At 46.2% G+C, this 13,933-nt stretch overlaps 2 protein-coding genes across 3 annotated transcripts in view; one reads left to right on the top strand and one right to left on the bottom strand.

The window, feature by feature from the left end:
- Positions 1–2,210: 2,210 nt before the first annotated feature.
- LOC139057858 (transcription factor Adf-1-like) lies at positions 2,211–10,539 on the bottom strand. The gene is made up of 3 exons (XM_070536622.1): positions 10,114–10,539; positions 9,820–10,003; positions 2,211–2,841 (listed from the first exon to the last, which is right to left on the bottom strand). The coding sequence occupies exons 1-3, from the start codon at positions 10,304–10,306 to the stop codon at positions 2,409–2,411; spliced, it is 810 nt and encodes a 269-aa protein (XP_070392723.1). The 5' UTR covers positions 10,307–10,539; the 3' UTR covers positions 2,211–2,408.
- A 563-nt stretch (positions 10,540–11,102) lies between these two features.
- LOC139057422 (testis-expressed protein 10 homolog) overlaps positions 11,103–13,933 on the top strand; it is a 66,349-nt gene continuing 63,518 nt past the window's right edge. Inside the window, exon 1 of one of the 2 annotated variants that reach the window (XM_070535647.1) lies at positions 11,103–11,585. In XM_070535647.1, the coding sequence (XP_070391748.1) occupies positions 11,403–11,585 (183 nt within the window). In that variant the 5' untranslated portion in view covers positions 11,103–11,402. The remainder of the gene's footprint in view (positions 11,586–13,933) is intronic. The other variant, XM_070535646.1, reaches the window with a different exon arrangement.

Below are 13,933 nucleotides of genomic sequence, written 5' to 3'. Positions count from 1 at the left end.
CAACACCGCATTCACTAGAGGCGCTTTTGTACCGCTTTGAAGCGTTGTACTCGTGGCTCAGTGGTAGCGTCTCCGTCCCACACTCCGGAGACCCTGGTTCGATTCCCACCCAGCCCGTCTTGCAAGAGTTGAGCCAAAGCCACTTCTCCTCTGTCGTGACGTCACGGTGTCACGTGATTTCATGGTCACCGCCGCGCCTGAGGAGCTGGGTTGAGCCCTCCACTTCTCCTCTGTCGTGACGTCACGGTGTCACGTGATTTCATGGTCACCGCCGCGCCTGAGGAGCTGGGTTGAGCCCTCCACTTCTCCTCTGTCGTGACGTCACGGTGTCACGTGATTTCATGGTCACCGCCGCGCCTGAGGAGCTGGGTTGAGCCCTCGTAATATGCTTCGCATAATAAAACACATAAACGGAATGTCTGCATGTTTTGTTTTACTTCGCACCGAAGCAGGAGAGATGTACTTCCGCTTCGTCTGCTTGTTCGCACGATCGCGCAGTCACGTGCGCAGGTACCGGAACTATGCCATTTTCTATCGTGTTCCAGCACGTGATCATGCTCTGCGATCCGCTTTTTCTGCCTCAGTATTCGTGTAGAACTGATTTATACCGCTAGTTATGTGTCCTTGTGCACAGCGCGCAATATCGTGCTCTGCGCGAAACCAGACGATCACAACAACTCGTGCGCCGAGCCGAAAGAAAAATAAAAAATAAAAGGTGAGGAGAAAAAAATGGCTGTGGCTTAGCTAAGGTTAAGCCCAGGATGCGAAGCATACTAGCCTTTATTTTAACGCGACAGCGTTAAGGAGCTCGAGTCGCAGAAAAGCCGGTGTCGTCGGCGTCGGCTCAGGCGTGCGGCGCTTGCTCAGGCGCACATTTCGTTGTCGCGCCGAACGCTGCGTTGCTCGACGCGCACCGCGTCCGATGCGGGGCGCGACGCCGCGAGCGACGGCGGGAGTTGGAGCGCCGGTTCTCCTCTGTCGTGACGTCACGGTGTCACGTGATTTCATGGTCACCGCCGCGCCTGAGGAGCTGGGTTGAGCCCTCGTAATATGCTTCGCATAAAAAAATTGAAGCCGGGGCCCGTGACGTATGCGTCACGCGATCTTCGAGGTCCGGTGTGGGGGAACGCATGGAAGGAATTTTGCTTGCAGAGGTCAGACGAGACGAGTGGAGAGAGTGCCTCGCTATGCAGTGGGACTCGCCTCCTGAAATCATGGGTTCGCGGCACTGAAAATATTTCTATCTCGGCTATTAATCAGCCGATTTGAAAAATTTTTGCGGCAGAACGCTCCCTAGAGGACACGTAAAAACTTTCAGCGTTTAAACAAAATGCTATGAGGCCTGGTGAGGGACCCCTTAAACCGCATGTCGGGTGGCTGATAGAAGCAACCAGTGCCGACGACCAACGGTACTAGTGTCTAGAATAGGGTTCTAGGCACTGTAACGGTACCTTGCGGCGTTTACCAGTGTTGCACTGAAGAATGCCGCAAGCGAGGCTCTGGACTGAGGGTCTTTCCACCACACCACCCAACATGCAAATAAAGTTTTTTTTCACTCTCTCTCTCTCCTCAAACTCGAGGTGGCCGGCTGGCAAGGGCTGGAAATCGTGCATTTCAACTTAGGAAGTGCGTTTCGACTCCATTTGAGCGTCAAAAAGTGCATACACAAGCGCAGTTGCTGCGACATTCGCATTATCGGTGTGATGTCCTCACTCGGCACACTAGTCTTTGCTGGTGTCGTCGGCACGAAAGCCTGTCACACTACGTTGACTCAAGTCATCACTCAAGTCGTCGGTCGCGTCTTCGTCATTCTAGTGTGACTATATAGGTCTTCCACTGACAAAGTCTGCCAGCTAATCGGCCCAATGTTGGCGTTCGCGTCTCGTCGACTTATCGACATCGGTGTCGTGTCGGCCTATGTTGTGACGTACCCCACATTAATCGAATATCGTAGTGAACAGTTGAAATTTCTACCAAAACACTGCGCAAGTACCTCGTCGATTATGCTGCAGGCTGCGTCGTCTGCTGCACGAACCACCAACGCCATACAAAACGTTCCCGGCGCTCGCCGCTAGGATACAGCGCATGCGCATTCGGAACATGCAAAAGGCGGATTTAACTTCCATGTGTACTGACACCAAATCTATGATCATTAATAATTCCTAGCAGCAGCGGCCAGTGCCACTTCTGTAAAAATCTCTGCTGCAAGCTACTTTTCAAACAAGCTTTATTTAAATTACAAAAGTGACGTTTATTTAAAATGACAATAGCACATGTCCATTGTCAAGCTTTGCGTGCCATTTTCTCTGCACACATAACACTGGATGTGCATGACAGCAATGCAATGTGCACCGAACGATTGGAGCGTATTCCCTGGCTGCCTCTGTAACCAGTCAGAAAACATTCAGCTACTGTTCTTTAAACATCTGAACAATCTGCAACACCTTCACACGCATTTCCAGTTTATTTTCTGGCTTTACAGCCCTCATGTGACTCACTAAAGACATGGCAAAGTGCTCATCCTCATCTGGTGGCTTGTGTTTTTCGAGGAGGTTAGACACTTCATCAAGCTGTTGCTGCAGATCTTCATCCTTTTTCTTCCTTTTCCGCTGCCTTTGCTGAGGTGCTGGTTCAATATTCACAGGCTCAGCAGTAGCGATCTCCTGGTCTGACAGGTCAGATACCATTGCTTGAGAATCCGTAGATGGGGAGGCAGCCGGCGGAGCATCGTGGTTGCTTTCCACGGAGAGCAGCGAGACACAGTCAACGTCACCATATGGTGCAATTCCCGGCAGTATTTCCTCAGTAGGTTCTTCTGACACACTAATGTTGTTGGATAACCTGTAAATATATACACACATGCGCAGCAGTCAATTTCAATATGGTTCATAGCATGGGTAAAGGAATTACACTATTACATAAAATACAGCAAAGAAATTATTGCACTGTTTGGGAGACAGCGAATGAAGAGGAAAGGTGGGGAGGCTAACCAGATGACATGCACAGTTTGTGACCATACTGTAAGGCAGTGTGAAAGAGCTAAGAGTTCAGCTGTTGCTACCACCCAAAAAGTCCCATGGTAAGTTTTTACTGAACTTCTTTTGACAGGAATTGCACCTTCACTCTTCTGTCCATGTATGTAGCAACCCGTGTGACCACAGGTGCTGACAAGAGCGTAATGCACAGGAATATGGAGGCTTGAAGTGATCACACAAGAGATGCCTCAGGCTGGAGCCAGTATTTCAACTAGGAGAGTTGTCTTCATCATGCTATGATGAAGATAAGCACCATAGTTGAAATGTTGACTCCAGCTCGAAACATCCTTTATTCGGCTACTGCTGGTTGATCACCCCAAGAGCAGAGGGACACTTGAAAATTATAATGTTTCTTGTGGCGCAACGCTCAGTGTCCTTTTGAGGCTGAGTGCGCTCGCAGCAAGGTGTGCCAAGTGCCCTGTGGAGGCTAGTGTGTATGCACCAATGTGCCAGATCATGCAAGACAGGCACGTACCCAGGATTTTTTTTCGGGGGGGGCCCACCACCTCCATCATCATCATCATCATCACTGTCGTCGTCGTCGTGATCGTCATCATCATCATCATCATCAGCCTGTTTTATGTCCACTGCAGGACGAAGGCCTCTCCCTGCGATCTCCAATTACCCCTGTCCTGCGCCAACCGATTCCAACTAGCGCCCGCGAATTTCCTAATTTCATCGCTCCATCTAGTGTTTTGTCGTCCTCGATTGCGTTTCCCTTCTCTTGGTACCCATTCTGTAACCCTAATGGTCCAACGGTTATCTAACCGGCGCATTACATGACCTGCCCAGCTAGAGTTTTTTCCTCTTTATGTCAATTAGAAGATCGTCTATACCCGTTCGCTCTCTGATCCAAACCACTCTCTTTCTCTCTTAACGTTATGCCTAGCAATCTTCGTTCGATCGCTCTTTGCGCGGTCCTTAACTTGCTCTCAAGTCTCTGCCCCATATGTCAGCACTGGCAAAATGCACTGATTGCACACCTTACTTTTCAATAATAATGGAAAGCTTCCAGTCAGGAGCTGGCAATGTCTGCCGTATGCGATCCAACCTATTTTTATTCTTCTGTGAATTTCCTTCCTATGATCAGGGTTCCCTGTGATTAATTGACCTATAGGTAAACATACTCCTTCACAGTCTCTAGTGGCCGACTGGCGATCCTGATCTCTTGTTCCTTTGTCCAGCTATTTATCATTATCTTCGTCTTCGGCATATTAATATTCAACCCCACTCTTACACTCTCTCTGTTAAGGTCTCCAATCATTTGTTGTAACTCGTCTGCATTGTTGTTGAATAGAGCAATATCATCGGCAAACCGAAGGTTGCTGAGATATTTGCCGTCGATCTTTACTCCTAAGCCTTCCCAGTTTAATAGCTTGAATTCTTTTAAGCGCGCAATGAATAACTTTGGAGAAATTGTGTCTCCCTGTCTGACCCCTTTCTCTATAGGTATCTCCCTGCTTTTCTTTTGTAGAGCTAAGGTTGCTGTAGAACCTCTGGAGATATTCTTTCGCGAAGGACGAGTCAGTAAGACGAGAAACTATTGACAGATTATATTTACAAAAACGTTGCAGCGCTGACCGGTTAGATTCACAGCGCGAGCCCAGTTCGTTCTTCCTCCTCTTTTCTGGAGTTATGGCGCCTACGCGCCTCGTTCAAGCAAACAAATACCACACGCATGTAGCAATATTTTCCAAGATTTTTACGTAAGCGTTCTGTACTCCTTGATTACGTAGTGCCTCTACGATTGCTGGTATCTCTGCTGAATCAAATGCACTTTCGTAATCTATATAAGCCACATAGCGAGGCTTATTGTACTCTGCAGATTTCGCGATAACCTGATTGATGACATGGATGTGATCCAGTGTAAAGTATCTCTTCCTGAAGCCAGCCTGTTCCCTTGGTTGACAAAATCCAGTGTTGCACTTATTCTATTGGAGATTATATTGGCTAATATTTTATATAATACTGGGAGCAAGCTAATGGTCCCATAATTGTTCAATTCTTTAACGTCTCCTTTTTTTTGTGGATTAGTATAATATCTGATTTCTTCCAGTTTTCTGGGACCCTTGCAGTCGATAGACACTTCGTATAAAGAGCCGCCAGTTTTCCAAGCATTATGTCTCCTCCACCTTTGATTAAATCGACTGTTATTCCACTTTCTCCTCCCGCTCTTCATCGTTTCATGTCTTGCAGGGCCCTTCTGACCTCATCGCTAGTTATAGGTGAGTTTCTGTATCCTGTTCATTACTGTTTCTAAGTGAGCTATCGTGAGTCCTCTGGGTGCTGTATACAGGTCAGCTTAGAATTTTTCCGCTGCTTTTACTATATCTTCGAGATTGCTGATGATATTATCCTTCTTATCTTTTAGTGCATACATCATTGTTTGTCCTATGCCAGGTTTCGTTTTTACTGATTTCAGGCTGCGTTCATTTTTTACGGCTTCTTCAGTCTTTCTCATGTTATAGTTTCGAATATCAGTTATTTGTTTCGCCTTGTTGATCAGTTTTGACAGCTCCGCGAATTGCGTAACGCTGTGCGGCCGCCAGTCCCATACAACCGCGTAGAGCGCAGGACTCTGCGATTCTAGACGTACTGCGCTCACCGCGAAAGGTTAGAAAAACACCCACATAAGCACAGCAGAGAAGTGGCTACGTGAGGCGGTTCCAAACAAGTAATTGTTCTCCAGTTCCGGCGGCGTTTTCTCTACTTCCTTTTTAAATAAAAAGATGTTGATCCATAAATATTCTCATAAACAACGGTTAACTTATTTATTATTCGCTTTTGCTTGCAGTTTGCTTGTTACCTTGGCTCTCTCCCTTAGTAGATCGCTTAATTTCTCAACTCTTTGCGATTTTTGTTTCCAGTTGCCAATTTTGCACGAAATGTGCTATACAATTAGGGAAAAATAGACGAGGTAACGGGTGACAGTCATCTTACTTATGGGTTTAAGAGTTATTGCAGGGTTTCATGATGGACGCTCTTTCACATTATTTTATTTCCCACCTTATCTAACCCATATCAAGTGTATATGGTTCCGGGCATCTGCCAGCGTCGCAGCGAGCCGTAACTCAAGGAAATAATGAAGCAAAGGGATACGTTAAACCCAATTGGCGTTTTCTCCGGCCGCAACTCGTTCCATGAGAGTACCGACCAGCTGAGTAACAGCCGCATCCCTCTCCTGGTCCCAGGACCAGCCTAAACAAAGAAGGTTGAACTAACAAAAGCAACAGCTATGCGCGTGACGGTTGAATAGATGGTGACAATTGAACGCATCTCGAGTTAATCGGTCGGGTGCGGAATCTATGAGAAAACTGTCCTTCACATTACAAGAGATGCCGATAACTACCGCCATCTAAAAGGAGTGAAAAAGGCAGCATAATGCTGACCGATGAACAGCTGCCAAGTCTCAACATTGATCTGGCGGCGCTTTAGGAATGTGTGAGGAGTGGTGGCGTGGGCGGGGAGGGGGGGGGGGAGGGGGGGGTATGCCACTTGATTTCGGGGGGGGCCCGGGCCCCCCCGGGCCCCCCCCTGGGTACGTGCCTGATGCAAGACAACAGTTAATGTGAATGCAAACATACAATGGTGAGTACCCTTTTCAGTACTGCAGGGACACCACAATGTGACATACAGTGGTCATTCTGCATGATCAAGGAAAGTCTACTGAATCGTAATACCAGTGCTGACAAATATATCTGTGTTTGCAGACTACCACATGGCAAACTGATCTGTAGTGCAACAGTATTAAATAAGGACCTTGAAACTGGGTCTGTTGGGTCTGTCTTTTTCATTACACTAACACAAATAGCATTTGCCATTCTTAATGTGTTGTCACGCGACCTCCTCATCCTAATCCTCACCCTAATAAAACTTTAATCCCCACCACCGTAACTATGGTTCAGACTCATGCTGCAGCGGCAATATGCAGCTGAGAGCTGAACGCACTAGCCACTGCGCTATCATGAAGCTTTGGCACTTGGGTAATTTGTGAGAGGTTTTGTGCATCACACAGTGTGAGTATGGCAGTGCTGTATGTGCGTGCATTTTGGAGGCCATGACAAGCGATACTGTAGCAGACGATAATGATATTGTGGCACTGCAAAGAAGTTGCTCTTCAAGAAAGGGTGATGCTCAATTTAAAGGACTCCTGGCAGAGTAAGTAAGTACAGTACCAGGGAAATCCCTGAAGTCTGCTGACATTTTTTACTTGACCAGCACCATTTACAAGAATAATCTTGCATATATGAAGTTGGATGAGAAGAGAGCCGTATCTGTGTTTTGCACAATAACAGTTGGCCACACAATGGGGGCTCACAAAGAAAGCCATGGACGAAAAAAAGAGCACGTAACAAGCATGCACTACTGGCATATGCTAGACTTGAGAGCGGCCTAGTGGTATTCCATATCAAATAAATTTCAAGCCTATAGGAGAAAACAGCGATGACATGACAGACATGGCGAAGTGCTTGCCCGTGACTGTCCTGTCATCACTGTTTTGAGCTTCAATACTTTAGTTATGGCATGTGCTGTATACGTTGAAAAATGCATGTTCCTCCTTATTGGATCGGGAGGAGAGTATCACAGTACAGGGGCTGAAAATGAGAAAGAAAGAAGAGCCAGTGTCTTTGGCAGTATTCATGATTCTGTCCTGTACCAAGGAAGTGAAAGGACATGAAGGAGTGGGGTCAAGAATGTAACACTAAATCGATGCAAAGTACTGTGTCCTCTTAAATTGTAGCTTTGTAAATAATTGTATTTAATTTCAGATACTCCTAAGTTCTAGAGCCCCTAGGAGCATCAAATAGACATCCCTTGGTATCTTTGAAGAACCAAGTAGCGCATTCAAAAAGACAACCACAGGAAAAAGCGACGGAGACGGAAAGAGCGCATTAAAAAAAGAACCACAGGCAAAGGAGACGGAAAGAGCACAATTACGCTCTTTCCGTCTCCGTCACTTTTTCCTGTGGTTGTCTTTTTTGAATGCGCAACTTGGTTTTTCAAAGCAATGCACCAACTAGCCCAGCATAAAGTTCTTCTAAACTACCATGATATATATTTCGACAAAATTCTGGACCAACAGGTTAGCAGTCCCTGATGAAGACTATAAACTAACAGACTATTTTCGTTACACATCACAGATGCAAACTGACTGCACAATCACAATGCTGACTGCCCAAGTGAGTATGTTTTCCTTGCTGCAGAACTGAAAGTGTGCTAGCAACTGCCCATGTTGTGCATATGTGTGACTGTGTCTTGTAGCTTATCATGTCTTAACTATTACTCTCGTCTTCTCCTGCCATTTATGCTTGCGCTAATTTTACTTCATATTCAAAGTGTTGTAAACAAAGATTCCTGGTGCAGCTGTTTGCATTCTTATGCAAGACTGATTTAACAACCTCACCTGTACAGTCACAAGCTTTATGATAGCGAAAATGGGAGTGCGTGCAACTCAATGCAGGCGGAGCACACTGGCAAGTGGCCCAGGCACTCTCGTAGACTGTAGGTTCAGTAGACGAATGCTCTAATCACATTCAAGTGTTATCTGTTATCATCACTGCTCCGTGACAACTTGAGATGATGGAATATGTAATCTCATGCGCTTGCACGTAGGCTTACAGTCTGCCTTCAGACTAATAGCAGAGGACGCGCCAATGCAATCAGGAAGTGCATCTACCAAACCTACAAACTAGGAGGTTGCACTAGTCATTCACTAGAGTGCTCAGCTTGTATCAAGCTTCTGTTCTGTGGAGCAGATATGTGACGATATTGGCAGTGCCTTGCTCTTCAAGGCACGAGCTGGAGTGTTGCAGACATTGGTCTACCGTCGCTGCTTTGACATCTCCTGACGTCCTTGCAGCATTGTGCAGAGTGTGTTGCATTGAAGAGAAGAGCACCAACCACCTAGTTTTGCGTGGTACAGGTCTCTCTCCTCAGCATAAAGGAGTGCCTCTATGCAGTAGTGCCTGCACGAAGGTACTACTTTTGTGCAGGCACTGGGGTTCGGCAACACGGCCAGCAAGACCAATGGCGTAGTGTTGATAACCGAAGACAGGCTATGCAAATGGCTGATGAAAATGCGGTAATAACAGTTATGTGTGCAGCTGTGGAATATTATGTGGCTGTGCGCGCATGCGGAACGCCACGTGTATGTTGGTACCTCATGGTGCTGTACGTTTCCCTGCATGCCAGCATTCTTTTTTTTTTAATGACCAGGCTTTGATCGCTATGTGTATGTGCTTACCTCTGTATTCAGAAATGCATCTTTACTTGAAGCCCACGCTTGGCTTGATCTAAATGATGCCTGACGTGAACATGCCCAAAATATGTACTGCATTTCCTTTGGTGAGTTCATGACAGGCGTCATTTAAGTGAAGTCAAGCACGGACTTCAAGTTAAGATGCATTTCTGAATATGGGAGTTAGTCTGCAATGATTTCACAGGGACTGAGCCTAACTTAGTTTTTTGCTTACATGCATATACTGCATCCGCTAGGACGCAGTACAGCTGTCTAGTCGTTTCAATGGGTAGAGTGAGGTAGCTGGATTTTCAGAGAATAAAGCTTGTGACCGCACGTTAGAAGATATGGCAGCAAAGTGGTCGTAACTACTGATTCTGCTTTCCTTTAACGTCTTGCTAAGCCAAATGCTGCAACACGTGCACTACCGGTCTATTAGGTTGCAAGCAAGATAAGGTAGACACTTTAACGAGATAGACAATTTCACGGCCTGCCTACAGTAACATGTGACGGCAAGTGACTGCGACAACAAGCTGAGGTACCCACGGTATCCCCTCCATGGAATTCTTCAAGAAGAGGAGCTGCTCGTAGTATGGCCATGTTACATCATCAGCGGTGGCATCAGCTGCCTCTTCAGCCTTGATGCCGTTCTTCTGCGCCGACATTTGTGCGATCATCAGACGCCTGAACTTGTCGCGTAGCGATTTCCATCGCTTTTGCACCATCACTTCTGCGTAGATCAAAGATTCAAGTTGAAGGCGAGACCTGTCTGTGGCAGCCCGCCAAGATGACAGAACGCATGTAGCAGCGTTGTGTACGCAAAGACAGCAACTGGCTCACCTGCATCGCAAACGTCAGGAAGCACGGCGGCCGCAACCTCGGCCCACAGCAGCCGTTTCTTGAAGCGGTTTTTGTGGTCCTTGTGACGAGAGTGCCAGAGAGCTGGTCGAGCTTCGACGCAATAGATCAAAGCCTCGATGTCGAGTGTGCCGTAGTGTATGCTATTTATGTTTACCGCGGCTGCTGCTGACATTTGCGGGATTCACGAGCTGGCTGCGACCGCTACACCAACAGACAACCTCGCTAACTATGCAAAAACTAGTAGCATCACCGCAACCACCACGACATCACAGTACCAACATACCACGAAAGTTTTACAAGATTACAAAGACAAAACACCGCCAGAACTACCGGAACTAGCTGCCGGATTACCCTTCCTCTGATTGGCCTTTGCCGGAAAACATCCGGTCATAGAACGCATGATCCGGTGCTGATTGGCTTCGGCCAGCTTCGGCCGACGTTCAGGCTATGATAGGTACGGGTTGTGGCTAGTATGGATCATTAGCCCAAAAAGAAAGAAAAGATGTGTTGAGGCTCACTGACTGAAATGGTTAAGTAGTCACAAAAAGTTTAGCACAGCATCCTCAAGAAAATTTCGGGAAAGCTCAGTAACAAGTCCACGCGTAATGCTCGAGTCGGTGCTACCAGCAAAGCATAGGTTAAACACGCAAATACATCTGCAAATCGCATGTGTTTGCACAAAGAGTTCTAAAGAAGGTTGCAGAGTGCTTTTACCGCTTTAGCGAAGTCGTATCATAAGAAGTCGGTGCTTCTTGTTTTGTGTTTTGTTTTATATTTTGTGAACACTGACGGTCGTCTGTGTTCTCATTAATAGGCTAATGAACAACCTTTCCGATTCCCATTACAAATAAAGCACAATATTGGCGCCTGCCGTGGTGAACCCGGCCAACACACCTAAAGTTTACAGCAAGTTTACAGAGCGCTGCCGTTTCTTGCGAAGAAGCGGCGGTGTTGCTGTTTCTACTACACTTAAAGCTTTAACTACACTGAACCACCGTGATTTGAACCATATTCGCTCTTTTAAGTAAGCGCGTGCGTTTGCTATGTCCAGTTAACGTTCGAAACTTGGGATTGAAGTTCAACAATTGAAAGGAAGAAAAGTTCTGCTTTCCGGAAACGCAAAGAAAAAATTTTCGTAGCGCTGCAGACACTGGTTCTATGCGTCTAGCTCATCTAGCCACCTTGGCATCAACAAGCAAGATTGGCGCTCACATGTGCGACAGTTAGTTTATTCTGTGTGTGCGAGTTGCTTGGTGCTCAGTTATAAAATGGGCAAGACCAAAAAGAACCAGAAGGATTTTCAAAAGGTGAAGCTGAAGGTCGGGCGAAAACTACCGAAAGGCCTAAATGTGACGGACACCAGTTTCAAGACCAAGAAAATAGTCCTGCACGACCGCCTGCCAAAGCCGGCCACCGGCGAGCCCACAACAACACGAAAGCTGAGCGTTCAGGTACGTAATAAAACCGTCCTGATTTATCTGCATTTCACATTTCTGCAGCAATTCAATTATGCGACATTCTGATGATTAATATGAACTTCAATGTTCATACATTTTTAATTTGCCTATATGTGATTTGCTAAGGCGCAGTTTCGGTTGAGAACTACTGTTGCAGCATGAATCAGTAAGAGGGTGCCAAGTACCACTCACATAATTTCAGATGGCTACGAATATATAACATCAATAGCACCTTAATGATGGTGTAGTGCCTGTACCGCGCTCAAAATACGTGAACGGCGCAAGACGGGAAAATACTAGGTATAATGTATCAGCTACCAAATAATGTTTATTGCGTGGCTGTTTTCGTATTTGCGTATCATATGTCGGATACACGTGATAAACGATCGAGTGTCAAGTGGTTTCTAAAACCTCAGCTACTGAAATCTAATTGGAAGCTACCGCCACAGCACCATCCGCCGCATTTCCTTGCGGACTATGCGGCATTGTGGTCCGAGTTTGTTTGTTTGCTTGTTTTTTCAACTTTAACAAAAAGCGCTCACCGCACCTGACTAGGTTCCTGACATCATGCATGTTCCATACATAAAAAGAAAAGCAACAAACAGCTCATATGCGCATTATTCGTGAAAACTCATAATTAATTTAGTATCAAAACATTCAAGTGCTGATGCTTAGTGCTTGCTTAACACAAAAAATGTTATCAGGTGTTAATAATTCATAACAAATACAAAAATCAATCAACACATATGTGCACCCCACAGACATGTAAAAGTTACCAATACCTACAACACTTTGTATGAAGGAAAGTCTACAGTAAATTTTGTAGTCATGCTGCCCGTTCGCAAAGTGAAATACCATAATGGCATGTTCAAATGCTGCGAGTGCTGTGAACTGAGAGTAGCTTAACTGGCAGTATGCTGATGCATGAAGGTATGTAACCATAGGAACATGCCTTTAGAGAATCAGTGTTGCTTTTCTCTTGTTGCAGACTGGGTTTTGTGGTTCAATTGGCATGTAGCCATTCAGCCACTGATGATCATAAGGACATGTCTATTGAGTGCTTGCAAGGAAGTGCCTTATGGGCACCTTGCATTGGATCTTTCCGCACTGACAGCAGCACTAGTGCATGGTGCCTATCAACTGGAGGAAGCATTCTTGATAAGACACTGTGTATTCGTGACGCCACTTGCATTGCGTGTTTCAAGCTAGATTGTTCCTGTTCTGCAAAATATCACATACATGTGATTGGCTAGGGTCACACTTACGCATTCCAACCCAATCGTCAACTGGTCTAGGAGGAAGGGTCAATGGGCCTGCCGCCTTTTGTTCAATTATTATGTTAATCCACTGCAACACATGCATAAGCAAGTAGTATGTGTGCCGCATTTTGCCAGGTAGAAAGATTTACTGTACATTCTGGTGTTTCTTCATCAAACCATGTATGACTAAAGTTAACTCTCATTTCTCTCCAATGTGCCAGATGTTAGCCTCAGTGGTAGGAGAATGAAACAGTTGCAGCTGCACCTGGCTGATGCAAGTTGCAAACACCGACTATGACTTAAAGATTGCAATGCTAGTTGCCTTCCCATCTTGCCGTAGTAAAATGTGAAGACATTGTGGAGGCTGTGACGCTGTAGAAGGAGTTTCCAGGTGCAGGCTATTTTCTGTGAAAATGAGACGTTAGACACTATGGGAACTTCATAATCCTTTGGCAGATGTGCTCTTGGGACTGGTGCAAAGGGACTAGGGGATGTGCAAAACAAACATGGCTGGGATGAGTGCAGACTTAAAACTGCCTACTATTTTGGAAAGGGTTCTACTTAAATTGAGGACGACGCAACGAGCTATGGAAAGAAGAATGATGGGTATAACATTAAGGGATGAGAAAGGAGCAGATTGAGTGAGGGAACAAACACGAGTTAAGGACATCTTAGTTGAAATCAAGGAAAAGAAATGGGCATGGGCAGGACATGTATTGAGGAGGGAAGATAGCCGATGGTCATTAAGGGTTACGGACTGGATTCCAAGGGAAGGGAAGCATAGCAGGGGGCGGCAGAAAGTTAGGTGGGCGGATGAGATTAAGAAGTTCGCAGTGACGGCATGGCCACAATTAGTACATGACCGGGGTTGTTGGAGAAGCAGGCACGTACCCAGGGGGGGGCCCAGGGGGGCCCGGCCCCCCCCCCTCCCCACCCACGCCACCACTCCTCACACATTCTGAAAGCGCCGCCAGATTAATGTTGAGACTTGGCAGCTGTTCATCGGTCAGCCTTATGCTGCCTTTTTCACTCCTTTTAGATGGCGGTAGTTATCGGCACCTCTTGTAATGTGAAGGACGGTTT

The sequence above is a fragment of the Dermacentor albipictus genome, chromosome 3 (genome assembly GCF_038994185.2).
Source record: "Dermacentor albipictus isolate Rhodes 1998 colony chromosome 3, USDA_Dalb.pri_finalv2, whole genome shotgun sequence".
NCBI classification, from domain to species: domain Eukaryota; kingdom Metazoa; phylum Arthropoda; class Arachnida; order Ixodida; family Ixodidae; genus Dermacentor; species Dermacentor albipictus.
This window is presented reverse-complemented; position numbering and strand designations above follow the sequence as displayed.

Bases quoted from the DNA above. Each gene is read 5' to 3' on its own strand.
- LOC139057858 (XM_070536622.1), bottom strand. From the start codon at position 10,306: ATGTCAGCAGCAGCCGCGGTAAACATAAATAGCATACACTACGGCACA. The intron at 10,004-10,113 runs GTGAGCCAGTTG...TGATCTACGCAG, and splicing joins TCCTGACGTTTGCGATGCAG to AAGTGATGGTGCAAAAGCGA. The intron at 2,842-9,819 runs GTGGGTACCTCA...ATATATTTACAG, and splicing joins AATTCCATGGAGGGGATACC to GTTATCCAACAACATTAGTG.